The sequence below is a fragment of the Sipha flava genome, unplaced genomic scaffold, assembly GCF_003268045.1.
Source record: "Sipha flava isolate LNK unplaced genomic scaffold, YSA_version1 255_pilon_pilon, whole genome shotgun sequence".
NCBI classification, from domain to species: Eukaryota; Metazoa; Arthropoda; class Insecta; order Hemiptera; family Aphididae; genus Sipha; species Sipha flava.
The window spans coordinates 314,482-331,770 of NW_020272908.1; the positions used below are offsets into that span (position 1 = coordinate 314,482).

Here is a 17,289-nt window from a genome sequence, read left to right on the forward strand (position 1 = left end):
GGATGGGGCCGAGTAACTCAGATAAATAAATACCTGGTCTATGTTATGTATATTTGTAGTGGTTACCTAATTAATGTAAAAAATTAAACAATTCATTAATATGTCTGTATAATACAGTTTTATTAATATTTTTATCATTATTACAAAAAAAAAAAACCGACAGAGATACAATAGTGTCGTATACTCATGACAAAGCCAAAGGATACTTCGGATAGGGGACATTTTGTTTAATTAACCTTTTTACGGAAGTGCTTAGACTTATCGAAATGCATGCATGAAAATATTCTGAAAATCATTAGGATTAGTTAAATAACAAATTAAACAAAATTATAATGATAATATAACCACCGCATTTTTAATATAACAAAATATTGATCAGACAATAGAAATGTAAAAATTTCGAACTTTTTTCAAAATTTCAAAGTTATTGCGACGACTATAGACATGTAATTGCTCTATTTTTGTTTAATAATTTAAAGTCTAGACTAGGGATATCATTATTGATCAAACGATTAAAATATCGATATAAAACCCATTATTATCGATCAAAATAAATTTCTTATTTTAGTAACGATAAAAAACGATATTAATGCATGTATCAGTAAAAAAAAAAAAACCGAAAGCAATATGGTTGTATATGGTGGCTGGCTACACAGGAGTACGATCTAGTATCTATAAAACAAGCTATACAAGCAAGACGCAAAGGTCGGTGTCAAAAACAAAACAAATGTGGCCATCAACAAGGCAGAGTGGCTGAAATATCATCTTATCACATGCCAGGAATCAACGTTAGGTAGTGCAAAGTCAAGGTGCCCAAACAATATATTTAATTTGGCAATAACTTATAATTATTATTGGTGTAATAAAAAAAAAGGAATATTTTGTAAATATATATAATATGTATATAAGATAACGATGTTACGATCATATCGAACGATTTTACAGATAATTAATATTTATCAAAGAACTTAAATCGATATATTGGACAAATATATCGACAGTTAATCTATCTATATATCGTTGATAACTTTGTTATGACCATATTTGTTGGTATAGTCGTGAAGGAATTGATTTCAAAGCTTTAAAAAAATCTATTTAATTCAATATTATTTTAACTACGAATCGTTCGATCGATAATTATATGTATGTGCTATGATTATTTGAGTGGAAATATTAATATAATTAACGTACTTTGAATAAATCGGGGGGATCACGTACCCTGCTAGCACCCATTGGCTACGACACTGGTATACAATTAGGATATTCGTTATAACGTTATTATACATTTTGATTAAAATTAATTTTCTTTAAAGTTTTAATATTATAATGATTTTAATAGTGAGGTGTAATACTATGGCATAAATCGCAGCAGAAGAATCAAATATACTACTGCGAACAATACGAAGCATATTCTGTCGATTACTTTGGCGCATTTTTGTCTCTCGTTCAAGTCGACGGTTTGCGCGTTCATCTCTTCGGATTCACAAAGCATATGACCATCTGTTGCCGAGTCCTGTTGTAACAATGACAATATTATGTGGTACAAATTAAATGTGTTTGACAATTGTTTTATTGCTAATAATATTATGATAAACATTTTTGATTCGGAGCGTGTTTTGTGATTTTATAATCAGCCTTACACACCGGATAGAATACAAAAGCTAATTTCCTACGAATTATACCATTAATGTTTTGAAAGTTTTGTTCTAATTTTTTTGTTTAAAATTTAAGGTATAAACTTTGTGGAAAACATAAAATATTATAAGTATTATTTTTATGTATTAAAATAAAAATATAACATAACGCAATCCTAGTTACACTGTTGGCAATTGTTTGTCTTAAAATACTTAGTTTTTCTTTGATTAAGTTCTGCGAAACTTCTATAAGTCTATATGTCTAGTCGCATCTCATCGTCTACGGTGTAAGTTAACCTGAACAGGTTTTACTATTTAGGAAACGTAAAATACTGATGTCCGATGGTACTTTCACGATGTTCTGAATGTATTACTTAATTAATTAATACATGATTTTCATTGTGCAAAGTGTAACTACTGATATTAAACGAAAATATTGGTGACTAATGATATACTCGTACGTAATTAAATAGTCTATTGATTATACAATCGAGTGCGAAGACCATTTAAAAATTGTTTACACCACAATTACAAATTATATGAGATATATACTGTCTATAAGGATTATATTAAAACTCTATGATAAAGAAACTACATGCCATGCTTTTAAAAATCACTCGGCCTACAGTTTAATATTGAAATATGTAATATCGCTTATATGATTATTATTATTATTATTATTATTATTATAATTATTATTTCGTACGTTTATTTTGATTCCCAAGTACTCCAGGTAATCGGAATGAAGAAACTGCATCACTCCGTGCGGCAATGGTTTGCTCACCGCAGACATTTCTTTTACTGCCATAGAGATGACCATGGTCATGGAGATCAGACCCAAACTGTAAGTGTAGTAAACGACTATAAGAAAAACAAAATATATTCCAAAGCTTTAGATTTAATAATATTTCTATAATAAATATAACCAATAAATAGAGGTGTAGCAGTAATCTCGAGCAGGGACTGGTTCGGTTTGGGTTCCGGTTCCAATATTAAAGGGTTCTAAATAAAATTTTTTTAAATTTATTTCGTAATATTTAAAAATTACATATGTTACCGGTATTATGGCATTATACTAGGCAATATGGCATAATATATGAAAATAAATGTCTCAAAATGTCACTCTTCAACTAATTTATGTATATATATATTGCAATAAGTTTTTTTTAACAGCTATATAGTAATGTATAATATTATAGTATTATAATAAAGCCTAAAAATAGTATTTTATAATATGAGAAAATATGCAAAATAAAATTTCATTTTTGAACTCGTGTTGTGTTTCAAATTTGTATTTATAATAATAAATAATAATTTATTTGACCAAAAACAGTTTGTAAATGTTGAAGAACAGTAATATGTATATATTACAGGGCCGCGTTTAGGTGAGGGGGGCACTGGCTACAACTGCCTCGGACGGCCAGTGTTTTGGGGGTGTCAAAATGTTGTGGTCGGGAATTTGCTCACTTGTGAATTATTGAACTTTTAAAACTATTTAATTAGTTCCTTCCCACCTTCTATTGTTAATTCACTATTTTACGATTACATTTTAGCCCATTATCCTAACTTCTGTCTAGTCTTCACGGATGGATCCGTTGCCAAATTCTCCGCAGACTACTCTTTTTTCACCCCTAGCCTTTCTATCAAGTACTTTAATAATGCTCCCTTATACGCCTCATCTTTTATAACAGAATACCTCGCTATATTGGTAGCTCTGCATACCATTAAAACCTTAAATGCACGCCACTTTGTCATTGTCTCAGATTTTCAGTTTTGCCTCATGGCTTTAAATACCTCTCCACTTGTCTCACCCGTTTCCTATCTTATTCTCCAAATTTGTTCGATTCTCTTCTCTCTTTACTACCTTGGGTACTATTGACCTTTTATGGGTTCCCAGTCATACCGGTAATTTAGGCAACGAAATCGGTGGCGCTCTTGCTACTTCATGCTATTACAATGCCCCCTCTCCGATCAAAATTTCCTACTCCGATTTTATACCCAATCTCAAGGCGCACACTTTGAGATTGTGGAATCGGAAACGGTCAAACCTACCTCCAACCTTCACCGTTTCTTATCGCCTAGTCTATTCTCACGTCCTACAATTTCCTTGGTTTCATAATATCCCTATTTCTCGTAAAGTCATCATCTCCTTTTCTCGCCTCCGGTTCGGCTACAACCGCCTCCCGGCCCACTCACTTTATTTAGCTCTTAATAATTCTCCCTTCTGTACTCCATCTCCTCTTTAACTGTCCAGACCTTCTCCCTAAACGCCAGCTTCTCTCCAATATCTGTTTTTCCTTTAATATTCACTTTACCCTCCCACATATTTTCTAATTTCCTAATGTATTCCTTATTACTTCCATCCAACTTCTTCCTCTCAGAGGGATTTTTACTTTAATTATGTTTATTATCTAATATTGCTTTTCTAGTTGTTTTATGTAGTTAAATTGTATTGTTTATTTGTAACCGCTGAGGTAAATATTTTAATGCGTCTTTAAAAAAAAAAAAAAAATATTTTGAAATTATTATTTTTTTTTGTTTTTAATTACAGTATCATAAATTAATGTTAATATATTAAAGTTTTCAATATATATTATTAATGGATTTATAGAAATATAGCTATCAGCGATCCAAAATATTATTAATATACCTAATATTAGTTACCAAATTTGTTGTGATAATGTCAATAAACATAAGTTATTTATAATAATAGGGCATATTTTGTTATCGAGCGCAGCGTGCGGTGGCATACTATACAAAAATAGCATTGATTTTAGAATATCTAAAAGGTTTATGAGGATCTATCTCTTATATTTTCCGTGGGTTTTTTGTTGCGCCAGGACGCAAAATGTCTAAATACGGCACTGATAAATTAAATTAAGTTTTAACTATATATAATAGGATATGTTGCCCGATTCATTACTGAGATAATCCTCGTATTGGTGAAATTGGAGTACTTAGAGATTTTGGAGGTTTAGCTTTAGTCATCTGTATGTCAGCACATAATATTAAAAATAACTTTTTTTTAAAAAAAATTATATCTCAGAAATATATTTGTGATTTTAAATGTTAAGAATTAAAACATTATTAATAATGTTTGTTACATCCGATATTTTTTATTTTATAATGAGGGTTCCGGTTCTTTGAATATGTAAAAATTCGGTTTCGGTTTCGATTCCCAATATTTTAAGGGTTCTTGGGTTTCAGAACCGGTTCTTTTGGGTTCAGTTCCAGCCTCTGTTCTCGAGTAGTGCTCTTGTTACTTGTTTACTCGGGTGCGTCCCCAAGACATTGTCCCGAATACTCGAGTACTATGATTTTTTTGGATTTGGCTCGAGATGTTCAAAATTGGGCAACCGTAAATTTCGAGTATCGTATTTTTCGGTTACTACTCATATAGAAACAATATACTATTGCGCAATTATTATTACGGAATTATTTTTAAAAATACGTGAATAAATATATTGTTATTTTTTCAACGACTTTTCATGATCTAAAATATAAAAATTCTTAAAATGAAAAAATTAACATCGTACGAATCAGTATTCAAGATAACTATATTTATTTTATGAATTTTAATAGTTATCAAGTAAAAAAACAAACAACTGTAAAAATAATCAATACTTAGGTAAATTATATTTATTTCAACAATCTTAATTATCTGATAAAAAATAATCAAATTTTAGTTTTTTTTACTATTTTTTTTTGTATTTTTTACAAATCAAAAATAAAATAAAAATAATTTATTATTACACAGAGTACGGGAAAAAATCACTTATTATAAATTAATTAGCAAATAAATAAACGGAGGGTTAACAATCGAGTAATACCTTTAAAAATATTTCATGGGTATCTGAGTATTTCTAATTACGAGTATAACTCATAAAATTCAAGATTATTACTCTCCAGCAATATTTGAATTCGTAATACTTGCAGGCCATGTGACGAACTATTTTAATGTATAAATATTTTACTATACTATCGAAATAATTAAAAGTCGGTCTTTAGCCTGTAAAATATAAGAACCTAAATCAAATAGCTTATACCAACTATTTTTTTTTAATAATATTTGTATTGTGACATTTTTTAACGTTGAGCATGTTGTACATATCGGTTATTGTATAACCGATGTGACAGTCATTGGACCTATATAAAAGGTTATCTATATATATATATTAATATATTTTACTCTAATATGAATCATTAGGGTGAATATTACATTTTGTAAGTTCATTTTTAAAAAGTACAGAAGGTATAATACAGTGGTTCTCAAACTTGGGGTCACTGATGTTTTTATGGTAGATTACAGAAAAATAAATAAGCTGACGTATTAATATCTTTTTTTTTTCATTATTCATTTTTTTCAATTGTATAAAAAGTAATTTTAACTGTTGAAAAATTATACACCAATAATATTGATTATTAAAATAAATTTTTTTTTCACTGTTTTCTTGTTCGTTTTATAAAATATTTAACTTTAACAGCAACTAGTATATATAACATATTTTAACTTTATAAAATCAAGAACTCTTATTTTCATAATATTTAATGGATTGTGCAATGAAATGGGGTTACAATTCACAAGTTTAGTATACCACTCAGATGTATGTTGGCTTTCTCGAGGAAAAATTCTTAATTGAGTTCTCATATGACCGCGTTCAAAAATCCATATTTTTTTGCCAGAAAAAGAATACCTTCCACTGAAAATAACTTGTCCGGATATTAATAATAAATTACGTTGTTTAGTATTTGTTACCTACTAATGAGATGTATAAATAAAAATAGTGAAATTATAAAAAAAACTGAAATTTACCGTTAAAATCCTTTAGAAAAAAATATTGGTTCTGGGTTTAAAAATTAATTTAAATTACGATTTTTTGTTAGGTTTCGGTTTCAAAACCGATTCTTTCCGGTATAGTTCTAGTGTCTAGTTTTTATAGACCGACTTTTGAATTAAATCGCGTATAACTTTAATTTTATCCAGTGCAACATCTCAATGTACGTGTGGGATTTAATTTTTAAAAACAAATGTCTCATATAATAAATCAATGTATTATAATAACATAATATGCAAACGTACCAATCAGTGGAACAGTAGAAGTAACAACTGGCACTTTAGAGTATATGACCAAAATAGTCAACGTGACGAACAACGCGTTGAACAGGTTTGCAAACAGTTTGCAATAATTGTCGTTGCATGGCAGCCAAAATGTTATTAAATTAAACAATGCACTACCTATAGGTGTAAATTAAACAAAATGGTTGGTATTAAAATCACATTAGCTTTTGTAGATTTTCTATCAAAAAATATTGAAATAATATTATTTACGAGTACACACTAATCATTTGAAAGTACAAATAATAATAATTTATAGATAAACTTATAATATCCAACCAATGAATGATTATTATGTAGTCTATAAAATGTTCCTAAAAATCGAAGGTTGTGAAGTATCTACTATACTCTTCACAATAATATAATATGGTGTATTCATAGGTGCAAATTATTAATATGAAATAAAACATCAAAACGTTGTGTTCAATTTTAAGATAGATACTTGTAATAATTGTCATTTTATTATGGGTATGAAAGAATAAGAAGGTAGGTAGTTACTACGTGGTAGTACCTACATAAGAGTAAGGTTTTGCATCTTGTTGGTTTTTTGAATGTTTAAATAGTCAGGGCTGGTAGTGCAATGAGATCATCTATGCTATACGGTTCAGAGTGTTGGGCGGTTGACAGGAGAATAAAACAGAGTATGAGTGTTGCGGAAATGAGAATTCTTTGATGGATGAGTGTAAAAAAATGCAGTAAAAGTTATGAAAATGAACGTTGAAGGGAAAAGAGGAAGAGAAAGACCAAAAAAGAGATGGTTGGATTCGATTGAGAATGATATGAATGCCGTTGGTGCGTGCGGGGATGTAGAAAATCGAGATGAGTGAAGGTTTAGAACAAGGGTGGCTGACTCCAAGTAGTTGGGTGAAAGGCGAAGGAGAAGAATACAACGAAGTATGGTATTCTGTAAAATTTAGATTTCTATAGTATTTTATTACATTACATTTTGTAAAATGAGCACAAACCATATACAATTTTTTTCTGTGCTAATTTTGAATTGTGTAGTTAGAGCAACAATGGGTGTTCAATAAAATCGAATAAACCGAATTATTATGATGTGGAAGGTAAACAATAATTATTCTAAAAATTCGAAAAACAATTTCGGTTGACCGAAAAAATCCGCATTCGAGTTACATTCGTATATCTTAGAATCTTACGGCGTAAATTACCAATAAAAGAACACCGATGGTATCAATTATTTTTTTTATTTTTTTTTTTTATTTAAGCTACCAATATAAAATTATTCATGGTATCAATTATAACGAGCGAATAAATTATTCATTGCAATTACATTAAATTTCGTATATCGTCTTAATTGTATTAAAAGTTACGAATAGGTGTGTATACAATTAATATGTAAAGATCAAATTATGTTTAATTTGATTTTTATCGGGAACTCGCTAGCGTTGCGTTGTGTATCAGTTAAATGACATATTATAGGCATGATGTACAAATATTTATCGAAGTTCGAATATAATATAATACGAAACACTTACACAGCGCGGGAATGTAGATGATTGACTGGTAGGGATGCACTTTGCGCTTGATGGTGATGTTGTACTCGATGTCGATGTACTGTTCGCCGGGGCAACAGGGGTAGAACCGGACGTGTCTCTCCTTGTGGACGTTAGTTATTTCCCATTCCGAATGCGAGCTGGACAATTCTACCTGAAAACGAAACCGTAAACGTGGTCAAATAGTGCTGTCCTGTGAGTCTTCACACTCCATCCGTGCCGTGTCGCAAAACCAAGACGAAAAGTGGGTGTATTTTATTAAACTTATGTTTTCCGCGGAGAACAGTGGTCAAACGAGTTTTGTACTACGCAGGACTTGACTGTTTTAAACTATAAAACATGAAAATAAAAATTGTTTTTCGATTTTTCGGGCGATTCTACAATGTAATTATATCCTAGGCTAGGGCTTGGCAGGAAATAACATTTTATCAAATTAAATTTAAAAAAATCGAAAGGATGTGTACTAAAGGATGATATGTCCACGATTCGTCAGTCGCCGACCGTTGTCTTGGTCATGAATCATATATTCCACCTTATGTAGTCTAAGACCCGAGCCGACCTGTGGTCCCTAGACCCTCTCTCGTGTCTAAACATGATCACTATGGTGACAGGACCGAGTACGATTTTATAGCGGACACGGCGTAGCGGAAATGCGAAGGCATCTCGAACAGCGATAACTGACTTCGTCGTTGTACGTAGTCAGGTTCAACACGTTGCCGTTGTACATCCATGATCCGAGTCTTAGCACTCCGGCTTGTGTGTCGTAAGGCCAATGCGTTGTGTCCGTCTGACAGTGGACGCTGTACTGCACCGGTTCTACCCAGATCACGGAACCGTTGCTGTTCAGCACGCTGTTGACGCGCGTCCGGTCGTCTTCCATGTTTGCGTCCACGCTGTCATTCAATCGCGGGATTATTTTATTTTCAATGTTATAAGACTTAAGACATAATTATATAACTGTATTTGAGGAGAGACAAAAGGGACAAATGCAATTTTCGTAATTTATCAGGAAAACGGGGTTTACTCTATTTTTATGTTACTCGAAATGGTATTAATTCAATTTTAACGTTATACCGACCCGGTTTGTTTTAATTATTATAAATATTACAGGCGGTGTAGTTTTAAATACAATTTTTATGTTGAACTATGGTCTGTTTAAAATTTTTTTTACGAATTAATTAAAAAATGTTGGACACGGATTAACTTGTTGAAATGCGCACAAAGTTTTGGACTTCAATAATATCTATTTATAAAACATATTTTATTAGTTTATCAGCTGAGTCTAAATCATATAAATTAAACTAAGTTCCTTTAGCCTCAAAGGTACGGATATATATAAATATATTATGTATGTGTGTGTTTGTATAAATATACTTATTGAATGCCATGACGTCCGGATGCCAAATTTCACGGTGATCGACTATAATGGATTCCAATTGATCGTACTCGTCCGGATTCCAACTCAACCGATCGTCTCTCCAAGTCTAAATAAACAATTTTTATATGGGCGCGGAAAAATTGTTATCTATTTCTTATAGATCGTGTTATATAAAATGTCCAGAAAATCATTCAGGTTTTACTAAATATTTCAAAGAAAATCAGTTTTCGATTTATATGAGACTAGATCAACAAATCGCGAACCTAATTAATGAATAAAAATTCTGCATCGTATATATACGTTCTTATACGAGTATTGTTGTTTCAGGTAAAACTTTTTGCAATTGATTTAAAAGTAATTATTTTCGTTAATGTTTGACACGTCATACCGGTGCTGAAGGTTGTGAAACACTTATTCTCCTTATGGTTATACAATTCAGAGTATATGTATTATTATAGTGCATAATGCTCTGTCAGTAAACTAGTTGGTAATTTTTATGTTAATTTTTATGGACCTGAGTTATAATGAATAAAATAGTATGCACATCCGCTCAGGAAATTGTAGAGATAATAAGAGTGCAGTCTATATATAGTGTTTTTAGCTATATTATTGTTCTGAAGCTGAACATATTTTTAAATTCTTTTTAAATTCTTATTATAAAGAAAAAGTCAAAAATAGATTAACCAATCTTGTATTTTATAGTTATGATTCATTACTTTTATAGCCTAATAATAAAAATGTATAATAAAGATTTAATTGTAAAAATCCACCTCGATATTTGTCACAATATTGTATCAAAAAACCTCTTTAAAAGGTTTACAAATAATTGATTCCTATTGAATTTATAATTTGTAACAAATATGATTACATAATTAATAAAAAACTAACAATAATAGTTTTTCTTATAAAAATAAGTAGTTTAATCTAATATAGGATATAATACTTAAAATATTTTTCAATAAGCAAGCACTTACCGCAATGAACCAAGTACTGAGAATCATTTGAGATTTTTCATAATCCTATAAGGCATTTAAAATTATATTGTACAGTTATTATTTTAAATGATAATTAAAGATCATTAGACGTATTAAATATACAGAACTATAGTATTTACCAAATCTACACTGTTTATTATTATTCTCATGTTTACTTTTAAGAAGCTATCTTGTATGGTAGGAATCACCACTCTGTCATAGTTGCTAAATATATTTTTTCTCAAGATGTTTTGTACTGTTATATTCTGATATAGTTTTCCTTAAAAAAAAAAAATAATATTATAATGTATTTCGATATTGACGGTTGATTTATATAACTCAAATGAAAAACGTCTTTAAAATTTTATCAGGAAAATAAAATAGTTTGTAATAAAATAAAATAATTTTTAAGAAGTTAAAAATATACTAACTAGCTTAATAGTTCCAGTTTTAATTAAATAAGTTTTGATATAACTTACTCGAAAATAATATTTAAAATTGTATTTTATTTGTTTTTTTATTTTATTTTATATTAGGTACAAAAAATTGTTTTTAAGCGAATTTAGTTGAAATATTAAAAATGTATTTTCAATATTTTTCTATTGGGTACCTAAACTATAACAATATAAAACAATTTGACCAAACGATAAAATAACATTGGACTGGATTAAAAAAAAATTCCATTCGATTGAAATTTGAATTTATTTATTTATTCGTATGGCATAATTAATGATAATAGACTATGTTTAAATACAATATAATATAAAGATATTAATGAAAGTAAGAACGATGAAATTGAAATATGAAATTGAAATATTTAGTACACATTCAACACATTGCTAGGAAAGAAATAAAAAACTCGTTGAACTGCAGATTAATTAGAGAATAGAAAGAATATTAGTTTCGTGGACGTTATCTTACCCGCAGTAATTACACACAGTTGTATAGTTATGCATATAAACAATGCGATATCACGAGTGTTGAACATTGCTGAAAAACAAAAAGATAAAAAACCATATGACAACTTGTTTAAGTGAAAACTCTAGTGATTACCAAATACCGAGACACGTTGTGCCCATACACTACACTGGTCGATTCGGTTGCACTCGTCCGTGGTTATTCGGTCCACTTGAGTACAGGATATAACCTTATAAAATTGAATTAAGTGTAATCAGTGTAACGCACAAAAAAAAAAAAAAAAAAATAGTAACAATAATAACAATAACATTAATAAATGAATGGTAGAGACCAAAGACGGTCTCAAAATATCGTCCTTGAGAGTCATAATATTATAACAGTGAGTCCCTCAGACGTCAGCGTAAATCTATTTCGAGTAATATACAATTCCCGCTTGAAACTATATCGATCTTGGATTCATTTGGGGGATTTTTTTTAGTATTAAATCACTATATGTTTTATCAAATTGTTTCATATGATGATTAGCACCATAGAATATTTACAGTGGGCGTTCTGGGGGTTAAAACACCCCACAATATTTATTTATTTTTTTGAGCGCTTTTCTTTATTGAAGTTACATGATAAAAAAACAAAATTAAAATAAAATTTAACTCTGCTTTAAAAATGTATTAATGTTTATCTGTACACTTCTGATCTGAATATGCATTAATTGCACAGAACGAAATATCTTTTTTGTTATTAAAAAGGATTAAGATTTAACTACGTAATACTATTAGCAAGTAAGTCTATTTTTTATTTTACTAAGACTAGATAATTATTGTAAAATTTAATTAATTTATAATCATTCTCTCGTATATATATATATATATATAATCAATCGGAAGGATTGTATTTAAAGTAATCAATGGAATAGGAATTAAAAAAAAGACGTCTTCTTTTAAGACTGTAAAAATGAATAATGCATTTATGGAAAATTTAATAAATTAGTTAATGTTTTATTCAGTACAATTTGTATATTTTATTCCACTAATGACTATAGTAAAAAATGTAAATAGGTAGTAATCTTAATTTTTTTTTTACAAGAAAATTAAATAATATAAGATGTTTTTATATCATTGAGTTATATTTAATTATATTAGTAATATTAAAAATTGAGTAATTTTTTTTATTTCTTTAAAGTTTTTTTATTCAATCTGTTGCAATTATTACAAATTACACAAATTATTACAAATTGTTACAAATTAGAATAATCCATGAAATTAAATAGAAAAAAACCACAACAAATAAATAAAAGTAAAAACCATAATTAATATGAGATAAATACTATATTTTAAAATTCTAAATAATCTCAACACTATGGCAAAACTACTTTAAATAATAATTCTGCTAGTGAAAAATTATTATATTTTTATGTCTAAGGTCAGGTTAGTGGTAGGGCCATTAGTAGGGCCAGTCATTTTCAGGTAAGGCCATGGCTCTACCTGGTCCATTTCTGATCCCACCACTGATGTAGAGGCCTCCCAGTGAAGGTACTACGTAAATATAAACGTGAAATAATAACTATTAACTACTAAAAGTTACCAGTTTCAATCGTCTAATCTCAAAAAAAAAAAAAACACAATTATTATTAATTAGCTTTCTATTTCACATAATACGATAACAAACACGAAAACTCTGATTAGTATAGTGGTGTGATTTTAAATAATATATATATAATATAATATACATCATTATTTTTTGATAATAATGTAGTGTTATTGATAATAGACAAAATCTTACCAATGTTATAATAATTAATTTAGTCAACGTATATTTTATACTCGCCATAATATTATTTGTCTACTGATTTATGTTATATGATAAATTAAGAAGATTTATATATTTTAAAGTTCTTTTGTCCATACCTAAGAAATAAATTTGTAGTTTTCTATATTTAGTTTCAATAATATCGAATAATATAATACGAGTATTGATGATCACAGTGACGCAACTAGGATTTCGGGGCCCGATGATTAGGTAAGTCAAGGGCCCTATAACTATTTAAATATTTTTACTTTTTTTTTTCAATAAAGACTTCCTACATTATTAGTGTTACTTATTATTAAACACGATATTTTATTCTTTTGCGTTAAAAATACCTTTCAAGTTTATGTTTATGATGAGGTCCTCTTTGAGTCTTGGGGCTCCAATATTAGATATCGCTTCCCCAGGTTTTCTGTCACTGGATGATCAGTATAATTATAATTATCCAATATAATAAAAAAAAATATTTAATTCAAGCATTTTAGCGATAAATACAAATTATGTCATATTTCGTTCTTATAAATGATCTTTTGTTTATGTTAAGTATAAAGGTAATGACTACATTATATTTAACTCATCAAATTATTATTGCTTTATTAGTTGCACCTAATACATAAAGATTATTATTAATATGATTATAAGTACACGGTTACAATAATTTATCAGCGATTTTTTGTTACGTCTTAGGCATAAAGTCTAGCAAATTGTATAGAGTTCAAGGCGTTTCATAAATTCATAATTGTGTATTTTTATACAGAATCAACAAATTAATTGATATCCTTAAAAATAAAATTACATAACATAGAAAATATTGAATGTAAAATTATTACCATCAACTCAAAATATAGAGCTTGAAATATATTATATATTTATGTATATATTAATGATTTAAGACAAAAATATATTACGTGTACTTCTAATCCTTATTCTATATCCTTTGTTGAGTATTAAATAAAGTATTTTTTTTTACGATGAGTATCGATATTGATAGGTTTTTTTTTAATTGAATGTTATAGATATGTTAATAAATGTTATATCATTTGTTTGAATAGGGACGGATGGTAGTTTCTCTTCTTGTGACTGTCAGGAGAGCACCCCAGTGGCGTAGCCAGGATTTTTAAATGGGGGGGGGGGGCTAACCACTTTTTTTGGATAAGTAAGGTAAGAGAGGATATGAGAATTCACCCTTAACCTCCCCACCATCTACCACCAAGTTTCTAAACGTAATTCAAGCATTTTAGTATAGTTTTAAAAATATTTATTAATATATAATTTATAATAATAATAATAATAATTTTAGTTTCAGTGTTCAGTCACTTGCTCCACTCTGACAACTGCATTCTCTTAGGCAAATTTCTGGCAAATTCAGTTATTATTTCACTTTCATCGAATTGGTCTTTTTTATTTATATTAGCCATAGCTAACCCATTCAGTCTGTTTTCTGACATGGTGCTTCTTAAAAAAATTTTTAAGCGATTAAGTGCTGAAAACGTTCTTTCCGGAGTGAAAGAGGTAACTGGTAACGTGGCGAATAATTGTAAAAGTATTTTAATGTTAGGTTGAAGATTGGTGTGATGAGAGAGTGAATCAAGAGCAGAATTCGGTTTTGGAATAGTATTTTGACTCCATTGTTGCCTCCATATGAACAGGTCAGCTCTGATTGTAGATGAGGTATCATCGTGGAGATCTTGGACATATATTTTAGCAGCTTTTTTATAATATTTTTATCGTCATACATATTTAAATTGGCCCGAATAAGTCCTTCAAGTAGCATAACATCAATAAGCCTTTGATTAAAACGAGCATTGATTCTATTAAATAGTCAAGATACATTATACATATAAACACGACCCATAGGGGAGGCTATAGCCCCCTTAGCTCCCCCCCCTTGGCTACGCTACTGGAGCACTCCAATAGGATTCGAACAGGTGACTTGCGTTATATGCAGCTTGCTCGACCACGATTCTCCATTAAATTAATCGTAATCGACCTAATTGTGTACATAATTTACATAAAAAGTTAAGATATTTTATCATTATAATATTGATATATAAATGATATAATAATTCTATAGAAATTTTAGGCTTAAACTGCAATAATCTGAGGTTCCTTAGTTAGAAGGATTAATTGCTCTTTTAACAATGCATCAATACCATTTTATACCAATACTTCATCACACTGTGTAAATCGTTTTAATTTCTGTATTATATTGTGAAATTAATATAATATAAAAAAAAAAAAGAACCTACAATACATTTTTTTTCTTCAAGTTTTTAAAATAGTTTAACTAGTACTATTAATTTGTTATACTAGATGTTTTAAATTATTATTGTATAATTATTTGTAAATGAACGTAGACATTATTTTATACTTACATTCAGGCTTATTTATATTACAATCCTTTAAACTAAACAATTAATGCTATGGCAGTTAAATATAAATTTATTTCTTACGAAATTGATTTCCTGGCTTATATAATAATAAAAATAAGTTGATATTAGTATACCACAGGGATAGTCAACCCAAATGATCTTGCGGGCCACTTTGTAAATACATTACAATCCTGCGGGCCACATATAGGGTTGCCGAAAAAAAGGTCATCAGCCAAAATATTAATATAATTACATATTTTTATATTTCTATCAGATTAGATTAGAATTATTACTTTTGTTGCGATTACGTTGTTAATAATATAGATACCGCGTTGCGCAGGCTTTCCAGAATATTCTATCGGCGCAAAAATAATTTTTTTTTTGTAAATATTTGATAAATGTCGCGGGCCGCAAAACTTTCCAAGGTGGGTCTCATGCGGCCCGTGGGCCGCGGGTTGGCTATACCTGGTTTACCATATGGAGATGGACATTAAATCTGAAGATCTGAATTTTCCGAATATTCGGTTTTGAATAAAATTATTATCCGGATTTGCTGAAAAATAAATTATTAAACTGTTGTGTTTATTTTATAATTCTATGATTTAAGTCATTGTAAGTACAGTGATACCATGATTAAATACCTTATTATTATCTTTACTGCATAACCTTAATTCAATTTATGTTAATATAAAAATGAGTCGTTGAACAGTAAATGAATAATCCGGATAGTTCAGATTATCTATGAAATTTGGATATGTTCAATACTACTTTCATATAACGACGTCTCATTAAGAACAAAAAAAAAAAAAAATTGTAATGTGGAGGGTTCGTTAATAAAATTACATGTTCATTAATAATGATGATCATAATTATCAAAAATAATTCGTTAAACATAAAATTCCGTTAAATGGATATTCGTTGTATAGGAATTTTACTGTAATAATATATATATAGTAATTAAAATAGTATTATTAGAACCGTCGCCCATTATACATATGCGTGTTCATTCGCTTATCGTCATTTATTATCTTATAGTATATTTATGCACTACACAATTTATGATTTATATTCAATTTTATAATACTTAAATAGACCATGAACTCATCAAAACAATCTTATATCATAATAAGATACTCCTATAAAAAATCATTAAATATCTAGCCAACTAATAAAAAGGAAATACTTATTGAGGTCGTTAAGAATTTAATCTCATTCCAAAACTCCGTTGAAAGGCATATCACAAAAATGTTATCATTGGAAAAAAACAATAAATTAATTTAAAAAAATTATTAATAACGTTAACTCTGAATTTATAAAACTTGAAGAATATAATTCTAATTTATATTCGAAGGTTGAGCTATTCAAAAATAAAGTTTCCAAACTTGAACAACCTCCATCCAACTCATTTGTTTACGACACTATAAATGAAATTCATGATAGACTCTGACGACGTAAAAAATATTTAAGTACTCAATATATCTGATTAATCTGACGAGTGTGTTTATAATACTAAGTAATTTATTCAAAACTATGAAACTCAATCACTCCGTCAATGAATGCATATGCTTGGGTAGTTACAA

General features: G+C 28.9%; 1 protein-coding gene across 4 annotated transcripts; it reads right to left on the reverse strand.

Moving 5' to 3' along the window:
* Positions 1 to 348: 348 nt before the first annotated feature.
* LOC112684650 (acetylcholine receptor subunit alpha-like 1) lies at positions 349 to 16,978 on the reverse strand. Of its 4 annotated transcripts, none has more exons than XM_025556268.1 (11): positions 16,893 to 16,978; positions 11,677 to 11,763; positions 11,538 to 11,606; positions 10,757 to 10,896; positions 10,617 to 10,661; positions 9,639 to 9,748; positions 8,947 to 9,157; positions 8,247 to 8,418; positions 6,715 to 6,870; positions 2,341 to 2,495; positions 349 to 1,513 (listed from the first exon to the last, which is right to left on the reverse strand). In XM_025556268.1, the coding sequence occupies exons 2-11, from the start codon at positions 11,693 to 11,695 to the stop codon at positions 1,352 to 1,354; spliced, it is 1,239 nt and encodes a 412-aa protein (XP_025412053.1). In that variant the 5' UTR covers positions 11,696 to 11,763; positions 16,893 to 16,978; the 3' UTR covers positions 349 to 1,351. The 4 variants fall into 4 exon arrangements, with proteins under 4 accessions (XP_025412053.1, XP_025412054.1, XP_025412052.1 ...); XM_025556269.1 differs by having other exon boundaries at positions 11,670 to 11,763; positions 16,893 to 16,977; XM_025556267.1 differs by lacking the exon at positions 16,893 to 16,978 and adding an exon at positions 13,673 to 13,740.
* Between the last annotated feature and the right edge of the window lie 311 nt (positions 16,979 to 17,289).